General features: G+C 47.4%; 1 protein-coding gene across 1 annotated transcript in view; it reads right to left on the bottom strand.

Annotated features, from left to right (window-relative positions):
* Nucleotides 1-16,280, bottom strand: part of LOC306919049 (endothelin-converting enzyme-like 1) — a 96,272-nt gene that overhangs the window by 49,211 nt on the left and 30,781 nt on the right. Inside the window, exons 9-10 of the mRNA XM_079531891.1 lie at nucleotides 11,825-12,047; nucleotides 1,320-1,418 (exon numbers count right to left, since the gene is read on the bottom strand). Of these exons, the coding sequence (XP_079388017.1) occupies nucleotides 1,320-1,418; nucleotides 11,825-12,047 (322 nt within the window). The remainder of the gene's footprint in view (nucleotides 1-1,319; nucleotides 1,419-11,824; nucleotides 12,048-16,280) is intronic.

Genomic DNA, 16,280 nt, shown 5'->3' with positions numbered 1-16,280 from the left:
CCTTGCGGTTCCCATCCAGCCACTCTACCCCTGAGCCAGAAAAAAAAAAAGTATGGGACCGAGTCCACTTCAATTTGGCATACAGTAGCGCGAACGTCGATCACTCTCTGCTGATTTCTGATCGTCTGCACCTTTGTTAAATTGACGCACACACGCACACACACGTACACACACACTCCTCTCTCTCTCTGTCGCCCTAATTATTTTGTCTCATGTCGTGCAGCTGCGTCTACATTCTCCCGGCGGATCCTGCCGGGAGCTGCCTATGCCATAGAAAGCATCGGTGGACCCCAGGCTACATTCCTCCTAACTATCCATCATTTATCTGGGGACCCCCTGGAACCCCCTCAAAAAACCCCTGGCTGGGAACCCCCTGGAACCCCCTCAAGGACCCCCTGGAACCCCCTCAAGGACCCCCTGGCTGGGGACCCCCTAGAACCCCCTCAAGGACCCCAGCCAGACCCCACGTTGAGAACCCCTGCTCTAAATAAGGTGACGTATAGTATCCACTGCAGCCTGTCTTACTGCAGCCTGTCTTACTGCAGCCTGTCTTACTGCAGCCTGTCTACCTGCACGGTGTACCTTGGCTCTGGCAGCCTGTCTTACTGCAGCCTGTCTACCTGCAGCCTATCTTCCTGCAGCCTGTCTTACTGCAGCCTGTCTTACTGCAGCCTGTCTACCTGCACGGTGTACATTATGGCTCTGGCAGCCTGTCTTACTGCAGCCTGTCTACCTGCAGCCTGTCTTACTGCAGCCTGTCTACCTGCACCACGGTGTACCTTGGCTCTGGCAGCCTGTCTACCTGCACGGTGTACCTTGGCTCTGGCAGCCTGTCTACCTGCAGCCTGTCTACCTGCACCATGGTGTACCTTGGATCTGGCAGCCTGTCTACCTGCAGCCTGTCTACCTGCACCACGGTGTACCTTGGCTCTGGCAGCCTGTCTACCTGCACCACGGTGTACCTTGGCTCTGGCAGCCTGTCTACCTGCACCACAGTGTACCTTGGCTCTGGCAGCCTGTCTACCTGCAGCCTGTCTACCTGCACCACGGTGTACCTTGGCTCTGGCAGCCTGTCTACCTGCACCACGGTGTACCTTGGCTCTGGCAGCCTGTCTACCTGCACCACGGTGTACCTTGGCTCTGGCAGCCTGTCTACCTGCACCACGGTGTACCTTGGCTCTGGCAGCCTGTCTACCTGCAGCCTGTCTACCTGCACCACGGTGTACCTTGGCTCTGGCAGCCTGTCTTACTGCAGCCTGTCTACCTGCACCACGGTGTACCTTGGCTCTGGCAGCCTGTCTACCTGCACCACGGTGTACCTTGGCTCTGGCAGCCTGCTTCGTGGTCTCGTCCATCCAGTCCAGCTCCCGCAGCCGGAGGTCCAGAGAGTGCTTTATGTCCTCCACCAGCTCCTGGACCTGGAGGACCAGAACCAGAGCAGCACAGGGTTAATACATCCTGGAGGAACCAGAACCAGAGCAGTACGGGGTTAATACATCCTGGAGGTACCAGAACCAGAGCAGCACAGGGTTAATACATCCTGTAGGTACCAGAACCAGAGCAGCACAGGGTTAATACATCCTGGAGGAACCAGAGCAGTACAGGGTTAATACATCCTGGAGGCACCAGAGCAGTACAGGGTTAATACATCCTGGAGGCACCAGAGCAGTACAGGGTTAATACATCCTGGAGGCACCAGAGCAGTACAGGGTTAATACATCGTGGAGGAACCAGAACCAGAGCAGTACAGGGTTAATACATCCTGGAGGCACCAGAGCAGTACAGGGTTAATACATCCTGGAGGCACCAGAGCAGTACAGGGTTAATACATCGTGGAGGAACCAGAACCAGAGCAATACAGGGTTAATACATCCTGGAGGAACCAGAACCAGAGCAGTACAGGGTTAATACATCCTGGAGGAACCAGAACCAGAGCAGCACAGGGTTAATACATCCTGGAGGAACCAGAACCAGAGCAGCACAGGGTTAATACATCCTGGAGGAACCAGAACCAGAGCAGTACAGGGTTAATACATCCTGGAGGAACCAGAACCAGAGCAGTACAGGGTTAATACATCCTGGAGGAACCAGAACCAGAGCAGTACAGGGTTAATACATGCTGGAGGAACCAGAACCAGAGCAGCACAGGGTTAGTTCTTTTTGGTATTTAGACAGCCAGCAATGAGTAAAACGCTCCCAATCTAGGGGCCACAATCTGCATTCAAAGATGTTCCTAGAAGCTTTGTCATTGGTCAAAAATCAAAATCGACCAATGACAAAGCTTTATAGGAACATCTTTGAATGCAGATTGCGGCCCCTAGATGTGTCGCAGAGACTATACTTCTTTTGGCGTTCTACCCATTGCTGGCTGTCTGAATACCAAAAATAATTAAAAAATGTCATTACAATTTTGACATATTATTGCTTATATAGCAGCTTTAAGGTGTTCAGTTATGTCCTTGAAACGACTGAGTAGGTATGCCTCAACTTTGTTTAAACCCATTTAGGCCTGACGTCGAAATTAAAAAAATGTCTTCAAAATCTTGACAGTTTCCTAAAAACCTTGTTTCTGTATCAGTGGTGCTCAATATTTCATGTCAAGGACCCCAAAAACTATATGTAATTGGCCACCCCTCAGAAGCAAATATTTGAGTTAAAATGTTCACTCTGTAATAATATATATTCAAAGATTTGAGGCACATTGTCACGATTAAAAAAAAAGAAAATAGCAGACCTACAAGTTCATAGCGTAGTAGATTTGCTATTTTTCAATAGCTAAAGTATATCATAATGCTTTAAATTTTAAAGCATTATGATATACTTTAGCTATTGAAAAATAGCAAATTCTGGGCGGGAACCCCTTTTGGTGTTTAAAAGTTTAAAACACCAAAAGGGGTTCCCGCCCAGAATGGGTTAAGACGTTTGTACCATACCGAGAGACAGATGGGTCTTGATTCGTTTTTTTTTTTAACTTTTGTTTTTAAATCTCTGTGTGCTTTTATACATCACATTACAGCCCTCCATTCCACTGGGGGCACTACCGAAGTTTACCTTCAGAAAAGGTCTCAGTGTTTTAATTGGAACTTTGTGAACTCCCAGACTCAAAGATTTCAATTACAAAGTAACAGAAACGAGTCATTAGCGCTCATTATACCTATAGAACGATTTCACACAAAACACTTTACATCCCTGGAAGCCTGCAGATAGATGGGCTTTCTTTTAATTGGGGAGGGAGGGAGGGAGAGAGCGAGAGAGAGAGAGAGAGAGAGAGAGAGAGCTGAACCCCTTATCCCTAAACGTCTTTGCCTTTTTTTTTACTATTTTGGAAAACATTTTTGAATAGTTCAACTAGTCAATCTACATTGACACGTTGTGAGCTTGTAGACTGGCCATTTAACTATTCAAAAATGTTTTGCAAAATAGTAAAAAAAAAAAAAAAAAGAGAGAGAGAGAGAGAGAGAGAGAGAGAGAGAGAGAGAGAGAGAGAGAGAGAGAGAGAGAGAGAGAGAGACAGAGAGAGAGACAGAGACAGAGACAGTAGCTCAGAGAAGCAGAGACAGAGACAGTAGCTCAGAGAAGCAGAGACAGCGAGGTGGAACGAGGACATTGAAGGAACTGACAGAGGAGACAGACAGACAGACAGACAGACAGACAGACAGACAGACAGACAGACAGACAGACAGACAGACAGACAGACAGACAGACAAAGGGTGAATGAGATCTGACGAAGGGCTCAGAGAATACCTATAAGGTCCCATGGGTCAGGAGCCCATTAGACCTCATGCCATAGAGACATCATATATAAGGTCCCATGGGTCAGGAGCCCATTAGACCTTATTCCATAAAGACATCATATATAAGGTCCCATGGGTCAGGAGCCCATTAGACCTTATTCCATAAAGACATCATATATAAGGTCCCATGGGTCAGGAGCCCATTAGACCTTATGCCATAAAGACATCATATATAAGGTCCCATGGGTCAGGAGCCCATTAGACCTTATTCCATAAAGACATCATATATAAGGTCCCATGGGTCAGGAGCCCATTAGACCTTATGCCATAAAGACATCATATATAAGGTCCCATGGGTCAGGAGCCCATTAGACCTCATGCCATAGAGACATCATACCTCTAAGGTCCCATGGGTCAGGAGCCCATTAGACCTTATGCCATAGAGACATCATATATAAGGTCCCATGGGTCAGGAGCCCATTAGACCTTATGCCATAGAGACATCATATATAAGGTCCCATGGGTCAGGAGCCCATTAGACCTCATGCCATAGAGACATCATATATAAGGTCCCATGGGTCAGGAGCCCATTAGACCTCATGCCATAGAGACATCATACCTCTAAGGTCCCATGGGTCAGGAGCCCATTAGACCTCATGCCATAGAGACATCATATATAAGGTCCCATGGGTCAGGAGCCCATTAGACCTCATGCCATAGAGACATCATATATAAGGTCCCATGGGTCAGGAGCCCATTAGACCTTATGCCATAGAGACATCATATATAAGGTCCCATGGGTCAGGAGCCCATTAGACCTCATGCCATAGAGACATCATATATAAGGTCCCATGGGTCAGGAGCCCATTAGACCTTATGCCATAGAGACATCATATATAAGATCCCATGGGTCAGGAGCCCATTAGACCTCATGCCATAGAGACATCATATATAAGGTCCCATGGGTCAGGAGCCCATTAGACCTCATGCCATAGAGACATCATATATAAGGTCCCATGGGTCAGGAGCCCATTAGACCTCATGCCATAGAGACATCATATATAAGGTCCCATGGGTCAGGAGCCCATTAGACCTTATGCCATAGAGACATCATATATAAGGTCCCATGGGTCAGGAGCCCATTAGACCTCATGCCATAGAGACATCATATATAAGGTCCCATGGGTCAGGAGCCCATTAGACCTCATGCCATAGAGACATCATATATAAGGTCCCATGGGTCAGGAGCCCATTAGACCTCATGCCATAGAGACATCATATATAAGGTCCCATGGGTCAGGAGCCCATTAGACCTCATGCCATAGAGACATCATATATAAGGTCCCATGGGTCAGGAGCCCATTAGACCTCATGCCATAGAGACATCATATATAAGGTCCCATGGGTCAGGAGCCCATTAGACCTCATGCCATAGAGACATCATATATAAGGTCCCATGGGTCAGGAGCCCATTAGACCTTATGCCATAGAGACATCATATATAAGGTCCCATGGGTCAGGAGCCCATTAGACCTGATGCCATAGAGACATCATCCCTCTAAGGTCCCATGGGTCAGGAGCCCATTAGACCTCATGCCATAGAGACATCATATATAAGGTCCCATGGGTCAGGAGCCCATTAGACCTTATGCCATAGAGACATCATATATAAGGTCCCATGGGTCAGGAGCCCATTAGACCTTATGCCATAGAGACATCATATATAAGGTCCCATGGGTCAGGAGCCCATTAGACCTCATGCCATAGAGATATCATACAGATATATTTCTATACTGTAGCAGATATATTTCTATACTGTAGCAGATATATTTCTATACTGTAGCAGGGGATAAGAGTAGGAGATGACAGGATTAAGAGAGAGGAGAGCAGAGAGATCAGCAAACCACTGTTATCAGAAATGAAGACTTTACCACCGGAGAAAGACAGAGATACAAAGATATATATCAACATCTATAAAGGCACCAAGGGCTCCATTTTCGTCACCGCTGAACCCCTTATCCCTTAAACTTCTTTGCCTTTTTTTTGTTTTTACCATTTTGAAAAAACATTTTCGAATAGTTCAACTAGCCGATCTACATTGACACGTTGTGAGCTTGTAGACTGGCCATTTTAACTATTCAAAAATGTTTAGCAAAATAGAAAAAAAAAATAAAAACAGACAGACAGACAGACAGACAGACAGACAGACAAAGGGTGAATGAGATCTGACGAAGGGCTCAGAGAATACCTATAAGGTCCCATGGGTCAGGAGCCCATTAGACCTCATGCCATAGAGACATCATATATAAGGTCCCATGGGTCAGGAGCCCATTAGACCTTATTCCATAAAGACATCATATATAAGGTCCCATGGGTCAGGAGCCCATTAGACCTTATTCCATAAAGACATCATATATAAGGTCCCATGGGTCAGGAGCCCATTAGACCTTATGCCATAAAGACATCATATATAAGGTCCCATGGGTCAGGAGCCCATTAGACCTTATTCCATAAAGACATCATATATAAGGTCCCATGGGTCAGGAGCCCATTAGACCTTATGCCATAAAGACATCATATATAAGGTCCCATGGGTCAGGAGCCCATTAGACCTCATGCCATAGAGACATCATACCTCTAAGGTCCCATGGGTCAGGAGCCCATTAGACCTTATGCCATAGAGACATCATATATAAGGTCCCATGGGTCAGGAGCCCATTAGACCTTATGCCATAGAGACATCATATATAAGGTCCCATGGGTCAGGAGCCCATTAGACCTCATGCCATAGAGACATCATATATAAGGTCCCATGGGTCAGGAGCCCATTAGACCTCATGCCATAGAGACATCATACCTCTAAGGTCCCATGGGTCAGGAGCCCATTAGACCTCATGCCATAGAGACATCATATATAAGGTCCCATGGGTCAGGAGCCCATTAGACCTCATGCCATAGAGACATCATATATAAGGTCCCATGGGTCAGGAGCCCATTAGACCTTATGCCATAGAGACATCATATATAAGGTCCCATGGGTCAGGAGCCCATTAGACCTCATGCCATAGAGACATCATATATAAGGTCCCATGGGTCAGGAGCCCATTAGACCTTATGCCATAGAGACATCATATATAAGATCCCATGGGTCAGGAGCCCATTAGACCTCATGCCATAGAGACATCATATATAAGGTCCCATGGGTCAGGAGCCCATTAGACCTCATGCCATAGAGACATCATATATAAGGTCCCATGGGTCAGGAGCCCATTAGACCTCATGCCATAGAGACATCATATATAAGGTCCCATGGGTCAGGAGCCCATTAGACCTTATGCCATAGAGACATCATATATAAGGTCCCATGGGTCAGGAGCCCATTAGACCTCATGCCATAGAGACATCATATATAAGGTCCCATGGGTCAGGAGCCCATTAGACCTCATGCCATAGAGACATCATATATAAGGTCCCATGGGTCAGGAGCCCATTAGACCTCATGCCATAGAGACATCATATATAAGGTCCCATGGGTCAGGAGCCCATTAGACCTCATGCCATAGAGACATCATATATAAGGTCCCATGGGTCAGGAGCCCATTAGACCTCATGCCATAGAGACATCATATATAAGGTCCCATGGGTCAGGAGCCCATTAGACCTCATGCCATAGAGACATCATATATAAGGTCCCATGGGTCAGGAGCCCATTAGACCTTATGCCATAGAGACATCATATATAAGGTCCCATGGGTCAGGAGCCCATTAGACCTGATGCCATAGAGACATCATCCCTCTAAGGTCCCATGGGTCAGGAGCCCATTAGACCTCATGCCATAGAGACATCATATATAAGGTCCCATGGGTCAGGAGCCCATTAGACCTTATGCCATAGAGACATCATATATAAGGTCCCATGGGTCAGGAGCCCATTAGACCTTATGCCATAGAGACATCATATATAAGGTCCCATGGGTCAGGAGCCCATTAGACCTCATGCCATAGAGATATCATACAGATATATTTCTATACTGTAGCAGATATATTTCTATACTGTAGCAGATATATTTCTATACTGTAGCAGGGGATAAGAGTAGGAGATGACAGGATTAAGAGAGAGGAGAGCAGAGAGATCAGCAAACCACTGTTATCAGAAATGAAGACTTTACCACCGGAGAAAGACAGAGATACAAAGATATATATCAACATCTATAAAGGCACCAAGGGCTCCATTTTCGTCACCGCTGAACCCCTTATCCCTTAAACTTCTTTGCCTTTTTTTTGTTTTTACCATTTTGAAAAAACATTTTCGAATAGTTCAACTAGCCGATCTACATTGACACGTTGTGAGCTTGTAGACTGGCCATTTTAACTATTCAAAAATGTTTAGCAAAATAGAAAAAAAAATAAAAAAAAAAGGCAAGGAAGTTTAGGGATAAGAGGTTTAGTGGTGACAAAAATGGAGCCCCAAATCTCTGTACGTACGTCTTTAATTGCGACCAAAGGTCGCAGTTAACACCCCGAATGCCCAGGGTAATTGAATCAATTAAATCAGTTAACACCCTGAACGCCCAGGGTAATTTAATCAATTAAATCAGTTAACACCCTGAACGCCCAGGGTAATTGAATCAATTAAATCAGTTAACACCCCGAATGCCCAGGGTAATTGAATCAATTAAATCAGTTAACACCCTGAACGCCCAGGGTAATTTAATCAATTAAATCAGTTAACACCCCGAACGCCCAGGGTAATTTAATCAATTAAATCAGTTAACACCCTGAACGCCCAGGGTAATTTAATCAATTAAATCAGTTAACACCCTGAACGCCCAGGGTAATTTAATCAATTAAATCAGTTAACACCCTGAACACCCAGGGTAATTTAATCAATTAAATCAGTTAACACCCTGAACGCCCAGGGTAATTTAATCAATTAAATCAGTTAACACCCTGAACGCCCATGGTTATTTAATCAATTAAATCAGTTAACACACCGAATGCCCAGGGTAATTTAATCAATTAAATCAGTTAACACCCCGAATGCCCAGGGTAATTTAATCAATTAAATCAGTTAACACCCCGAACGCCCAGGGTAATTTAATCAATTAAATCAGTTAACACCCTGAACGCCCAGGGTAATTTAATCAATTAAATCAGTTAACACCCTGAACGCCCATGTTAATTTAATCAATTAAATCAGTTAACACCCTGAACGCCCAGGGTAATTTAATCAATTAAATCAGTTAACACCCTGAACGCCCATGGTTATTTAATCAATGAAATCAGTTAACACACCGAATGCCCAGGGTAATTTAATCAATTAAATCAGTTAACACCCCGAATGCCCAGGGTAATTTAATCAATTAAATCAGTTAACACCCCGAATGCCCAGGGTAATTTAATCAATTAAATCAGTTAACACCCTGAACGCCCAGGGTAATTTAATCAATTAAATCAGTTAACACCCTGAACGCCCAGGGTAATTTAATCAATTAAATCAGTTAACACCCTGAACGCCCAGGGTAATTTAATCAATTAAATCAGTTAACACCCTGAACGCCCATGGTTATTTAATCAATGAAATCAGTTAACACACCGAATGCCCAGGGTAATTTAATCAATTAAATCAGTTAACACCCCGAATGCCCAGGGTAATTTAATCAATTAAATCAGTTAACACCCCGAATGCCCAGGGTAATTTAATCAATTAAATCAGTTAACACCCTGAACGCCCAGGGTAATTTAATCCATTAAATCAGAGCGCCCAGTGATGTATAGCAGCGGAGCGCATTTAGCGACGGACCGGATGTTATCCCGGATGTAGCTGAAGCAGCTAGATGTAGCCAAAACACTCTGTCTCTGTAGGTACGTCTGGTTCTGGACCTGAATCACCCCTATATCTCCATATATAGAGCTGGCCTGTCTGTCTGTCCCTCTTGTCTAGCGGTAGGTGTCTGTCTGTCCCTCTTGTCTAGCGTTAGGTAGGTAGGTACCTTGGCCTTGCTGTGAGAGGTGAAGTGCTGCGTCACAAACAGCGCCCCCCAGAGGTAGTTATAGGTACCTTGGCCTTGCTGTGAGAGGAGAAGTGCTGCGTCACAAACAGCGCCCCCCAGAGGTAGTTATAGGTACCTTGGCCTTGCTGTGAGAGGAGAAGTGCTGCTGGACAAACAGCGCCCCCCAGAGGTAGTTATAGGTACCTTGGCCTTGCTGTGAGAGGAGAAGTGCTGCTGGACAAACAGCGCCCCCCAGAGGTAGTTATAGTTACCTTGGCCTTGCTGTGAGAGGAGAAGTGCTGCTGGACAAACAGCGCCCCACAGAGGTAGTTATAGGTACCTTGGCCTTGCTGTGAGAGGTGAAGTGCTGCGTGACAAACAGCGCCCCCAGAGGTAGTTATAGGTACCTTGGCCTTGCTGTGAGAGGTGAAGTGCTGCTGGACAAACAGCGCCCCCAGAGGTAGTTATAGGTACCTTGGCCTTGCTGTGAGAGGTGAAGTGCTGCGTCACAAACAGCGCCCCCAGAGGTAGTTATAGGTACCTTGGCCTTGCTGTGAGAGGTGAAGTGCTGCTGGACAAACAGCGCCCCCCAGAGGTAGTTATAGGTACCTTGGCCTTGCTGTGAGAGGTGAAGTGCTGCTGGACAAACAGCGCCCCCCAGAGGTAGTTATAGGTACCTTGGCCTTGCTGTGAGAGGTGAAGTGCTGCTGGACAAACAGCGCCCCCAGAGGTAGTTATAGGTACCTTGGCCTTGCTGTGAGAGGTGAAGTGCTGCGTCACAAACAGCGCCCCCCAGAGGTAGTTATAGGTACCTTGGCCTTGCTGTGAGAGGAGAAGTGCTGCTGGACAAACAGCGCCCCCAGAGGTAGTTATAGGTACCTTGGCCTTGCTGTGAGAGGTGAAGTGCTGCTGGACAAACAGCGCCCCCCAGAGGTAGTTATAGGTACCTTGGCCTTGCTGTGAGAGGTGTAGTGCTGCTGGACAAACAGCGCCCCCCAGAGGTAGTTATAGGTACCTTGGCCTTGCTGTGAGAGGTGAAGTGCTGCGTGACAAACAGCGCCCCCCAGAGGTAGTTATAGGTACCTTGGCCTTGCTGTGAGAGGAGAAGTGCTGCTGGACAAACAGCGCCCCCAGAGGTAGTTATAGGTACCTTGGCCTTGCTGTGAGAGGTGAAGTGCTGCTGGACAAACAGCGCCCCCCAGAGGTAGTTATAGGTACCTTGGCCTTGCTGTGAGAGGTGAAGTGCTGCTGGACAAACAGCGCCCCCCAGAGGTAGTTATAGGTACCTTGGCCTTGCTGTGAGAGGTGAAGTTCTGCGTCACAAACAGCGCCCCCCAGAGGTAGTTAAAGGTACCTTGGCCTTGCTGTGAGAGGTGTAGTGCTGCTGGACAAACAGCGCCCCCCAGAGGTAGTTATAGGTACCTTGGCCTTGCTGTGAGAGGTGTAGTGCTGCTGGACAAACAGCGCCCCCCAGAGGTAGTTATAGGTACCTTGGCCTTGCTGTGAGAGGTGTAGTGCTGCTGGACAAACAGCGCCCCCCAGAGGTAGTTATAGGTACCTTGGCCTTGCTGTGAGAGGTGAAGTGCTGCTGGACAAACAGCGCCCCCAGAGGTAGTTATAGGTACCTTGGCCTTGCTGTGAGAGGTGTAGTGCTGCTGGACAAACAGCGCCCCCAGAGGTAGTTATAGGTACCTTGGCCTTGCTGTGAGAGGAGAAGTGCTGCTGGACAAACAGCGCCCCCCAGAGGTAGTTATAGGTACCTTGGCCTTGCTGTGAGAGGAGAAGTGCTGCTGGACAAACAGCGCCCCCAGAGGTAGTTATAGGTACCTTGGCCTTGCTGTGAGAGGTGAAGTGCTGCTGGACAAACAGCGCCCCCCAGAGGTAGTTATAGGTACCTTGGCCTTGCTGTGAGAGGTGAAGTGCTGCTGGACAAACAGCACCCCCAGAGGTAGTTATAGGTACCTTGGCCTTGCTGTGAGAGGTGAAGTGCTGCTGGACAAACAGCGCCCCCCAGAGGTAGTTATAGGTACCTTGGCCTTGCTGTGAGAGGTGAAGTGCTGATGGACAAACAGCGCCCCCAGAGGTAGTTATAGGTACCTTGGCCTTGCTGTGAGAGGTGAAGTGCTGATGGACAAACAGCGCCCCCAGGGCCATGCCAAAGTGTTTGTTGGCCTGTGTGAGACACAGCCGGCTCAGCTCCAGCTGCCTCTCCGTGCCGTCGATCTCCCGGGAGAACTCGTGGATGGTGCTGCGGAAGGCCGTGGACAGGTGTTCGCTCAGCGCAACCACGATGCGCCACAACATGTAGTTGTGGAGGACCCTGGGAGAGAGAGAGAGAGAGAGAGAGAGAGAGAGAGAGAGAGAGAGATTGAAATATTTATTAACAGTTTTGCAGAATTACAGTACATTTCAAGCACAGCTCAATACAAGAGCTGAGTGGACGACCCAATAAAGCATTTACAGTTGTTTACAAGAGGGTCCACCTTGTTCAATTCATCAAAAACATTTAGAGACGTAAAAATAGACACTTCTAGAGAGAGAACACGAAGCTGAGGTTAATCGGGTTCATGAGCGTTTAGACCTGAGGCTGATTCTAAAACCCAACAGGTTTTCTGAAAACCTTTAAAAAAAAAGAAACCACACCCATGTGAATTGAGGGGCGCTCTTATCATCATACATCATCTTCAGTACTGTAGTACCACCTGGTATGGATGTACTGTATACTAGTGTTATTAATCAGTACTGTAGTACCACCTGGTATGGATGTACTGTATACTAGTGTTATTAATCAGTACTGTAGTACCACCTGGTATGGATGTACTGTATACTAGTGTTATTAATCAGTACTGTAGTACCACCTGGTATGGATGTACTGTACTGTATACTACTGTTATTATCAGTGTTCTTCAGTAATGTAGTACCACCTGGTATGGATGCTTGTCTGCAGCCCTAAAGTCACAAATGCTGCAACAACTGAACATTTGTTCAAAGATAGTTAGACAACCACTTCAGAGACTCTATACATCCACGTATGATAACAGCATCCTAAGGTTAGCAAGGAATATCACCTCTAATACTAGTCATGTGTTGTATAGAATATAAGGAATATCACCTCTAATACTAGTCATGTGTTGTATAGAATATAAGGAATATCACCTCTAATACTAGCCATGTTTTGTATGGAGAGTATAGGTTGCTGCCTTCAGGAAGGAGATATGGTGTACCAGCATACAATAAGGTCAGACTGAAGAGGTCTTTTGTCCACCAGTCGACTTTGAGGCTTAATCAGGAGTTGTAGTAGCCACGGGGTATAATAAATACAATTCAGTCTGACAACTCACGAATAGATTTAACCAATATTTATTATAGAATGAGAATACAAGTGTGCATATGATATTTGACTTGGCGTTCGGCTCTGCTGCATTTTTGCCCTGCTCGGCACGATTGAACACCATCATAAAAGAAAGAGCCCCCCATGGGGAACATAAATAACAGAGCCCACCGGTGGTGCTGGGGTGGTGGTGGGAGCAAACATCACAACCAGGAACCATAGCAGCTAGAAGGAAGGCAGGAAGAGCATGCAGACTGGTGAGCTTAAGTAGCCCGCCCAATAGAGACACACGGGGACTACAAATTTCACGCCCCCAAATGAGACAGCGTCCCCACTTCTGGTCCGTTGGCACGGATACTGCAGGCCAGCCCATAGAAGTCCATTGAAATTCAACTGTAGTTAGCCTACTTTTAAAATAATATGAAATTAACTGAAGACTATATTGATTTGAATAAAAATATGTTTCCAAATGTATGAAGTGTCTTTGTCAACATATATTGTTGTTTTCTCAATAGAGGATGTATTTCACATTTCATTTACCACTTGAATGAGTTACCCATAATGTTAACGGAGCAGAGGGGAGACGACCTGTCGCTTTTAAGGGACGTCACTGTCTTTACGAGGCTACGACCGCCGACTTTGAAGAGTGGAATTCTCAATATACATCCCGATCCCGACTGACTTTGTTATTCATGTCTATATTTTGAACATGTCACGGGCTTACTATATATGTTCTACCTACCACGGAGCTCCGACGGTGTGTTTTACCGCTGTCAACTTGTTGTATAATTAACTTTGCTGAATAGTTGCATGGGAAAATAACCCAGCTAAATGGAGGAGTGACATCCTGACATTTTCAACTACCTAGTGAATTCTCCAGATGAGTATTAATAATAGTCTTGCAAGATGCTGTTTAGATCATTTTCAACAAATACATAGCATATAAAACGAAATACAACAAATCTATCTGGGTATTGAAAACCTCAAGGGATGCAACCGTGATGTATATACCGTACGACCACTTTGACTTGAGATTTACAATGCTAGCACTTTTCACAAACTGATGGAGTATATTATAGTACATTGTAGGATGTATATTGATTATTGAGATGGCAGGTATGTGACATTGAAAAGGACAAATCAAACATATGGGACACTTTATTAGAACACAAAAAAAATCGCTATAGCCTCAGTAATGGACCAGTAAAATTAGGGTATTTTAGGACTGACTGAACTAACTCCGCAGGCTACGTGTCATTAAATATAAAATAAAGAATCTAGGCGGTGGATATTGCTCTTGTCTTCATGTCTTTATGTATGTAAAATTGTCTTGTTCTTTGTGTTGTCAAATGTGTGTATATGTGTTCTGCATACTTGGCTGCTGGGTCGCAAGACACATTTCAGTGTGAACTGACTATAAATTACTATATCATATATTCCGGCCAATCACAATCTGCGTTCCTCACCTTCGTCGTCAATGTTCGTGTTACGCAATGTTGGTGTTAACACACAGACAGGCATTTAACCCATTTAGACATGAGGCCGATTTAAAAAAAAGGCTCCTACATTCTAACAGTTTTCATAAAACCCTATGTTTCGATGTCAAGGACCCCCGGAATTATCTGTAATTGGCCGCGGACCCCCATCTGAACATAAGTTGTTCCAGGTATAGCAAAGATTGGAGTTCAAAACCGCTCTGAAAGAATATATTCAAAGATTTGCACGACATTTTTACGATTTTTTCAAAGAATAGCACACCTACAAGCTCGTAGCGCGCCACTCGGTGCCGCGCTATAGAGTGCCATCTGCCCTGAGTTCCCTGACAACTGGCGGAGAGGTATAACGAGAAACGACGTCCGTGACAGAGAGCGAGAGAACAGAGAAACAAGTCAGGAGGGTTAGTGGAAGTTAAAAAGAAAGACTCCCCGCCTCTGTTCTCATCAGTCAGAGGGTCGGGGAAAATTTCAGCCGGCGAGAAAAACAAAACAAACCGATGAGTCATTCCAGTGTTCAATCAAGTCCCCTTTTCAGTCTCTCCAGTCGAAATGCTGTGAAGCAGCTCTGTGCCCCGCCCCCCGCTGAGCATGCAGCCTATCTGCAACCCTCCCCCCTCGCAGACCCCTATCTGCAACCCTTCCCCCTCGCAGACCCCTATCTGCAACCCTCCCCCCTCGCAGACCCCTATCTGCAACCCTCCCCCTCGCAGACCCCTATCTGCAACCCTCCCCCCTCGCAGACCCCTATCTGCAACCCTCCCCCCTCGCAGACCCCTATCTGCAACCCTCCCCCCTCGCAGACCCCTATCTGCAACCCTCCCCCCTCGCAGACCCCTATCTGCAACCCTCCCCCCTCGCAGACCCCTATCTGCAACCCTCCCCCCTCGCAGACCCCTATCTGCAACCCTCCCCCATCGCAGACCCCTATCTGCAACCCTCCCCCCTCGCAGACCCCTATCTGCAACCCTCCCCCCTCGCAGACCCCTACCTGCAACCCTCCCCCCTCGCAGACCCCTACCTGCAACCCTCCCCCCTCGCAGACCCCTATCTGCAACCCTCCCCCCTCGCAGACCCCTATCTGCAACCCTCCCCCCTCGCAGACCCCTACCTGCAACCCTCCCCCCTCGCAGACCCCTATCTGCAACCCTCCCCCCTCGCAGACCCCTATCTGCAACCCTCCCCCCTCGCAGACCCCTACCTGCAACCCTCCCCCCTCGCAGACCCCTATCTGCAACCCTCCCCCCTCGCAGACCCCTATCTGCAACCCTCCCCCCTCGCAGACCCCTATCTGCAACCCTCCCCCCTCGCAGACCCCTATCTGCAACCCTCCCCCCTCGCAGACCCCTACCTGCAACCCTCCCCCCTCGCAGACCCCTATCTGCAACCCTCCCCCCTCGCAGACCCCTATCTGCAACCCTCCCCCCTCGCAGACCCCTATCTGCAACCCTCCCCCCTCGCAGACCCCTATCTGCAACCCTCCCCCCCCGCAGACCCCTATCTGCAACCCTCCCCCCTCGCAGACCCCTATCTGCAACCCTCCCCCCTCGCAGACCCCTATCTGCAACCCTCCCCCCTCGCAGACCCCTATCTGCAACCCTCCCCCCTCGCAGACCCCTATCTGCAACCCTCCCCCCTCGCAGACCCCTATCTGCAACCCTCCCCCCTCGCAGACCCCTATCTGCAACCCTCCCCCCTCGCAGACCCCTATCTGCAACCCTCCCCCCTC

The sequence above is a fragment of the Electrona antarctica genome, assembly GCF_951216825.1.
Source record: "Electrona antarctica genome assembly, contig: scaffold_165, whole genome shotgun sequence".
Classification (NCBI taxonomy): Eukaryota; Metazoa; Chordata; class Actinopteri; order Myctophiformes; family Myctophidae; genus Electrona; species Electrona antarctica.
This window is presented reverse-complemented; position numbering and strand designations above follow the sequence as displayed.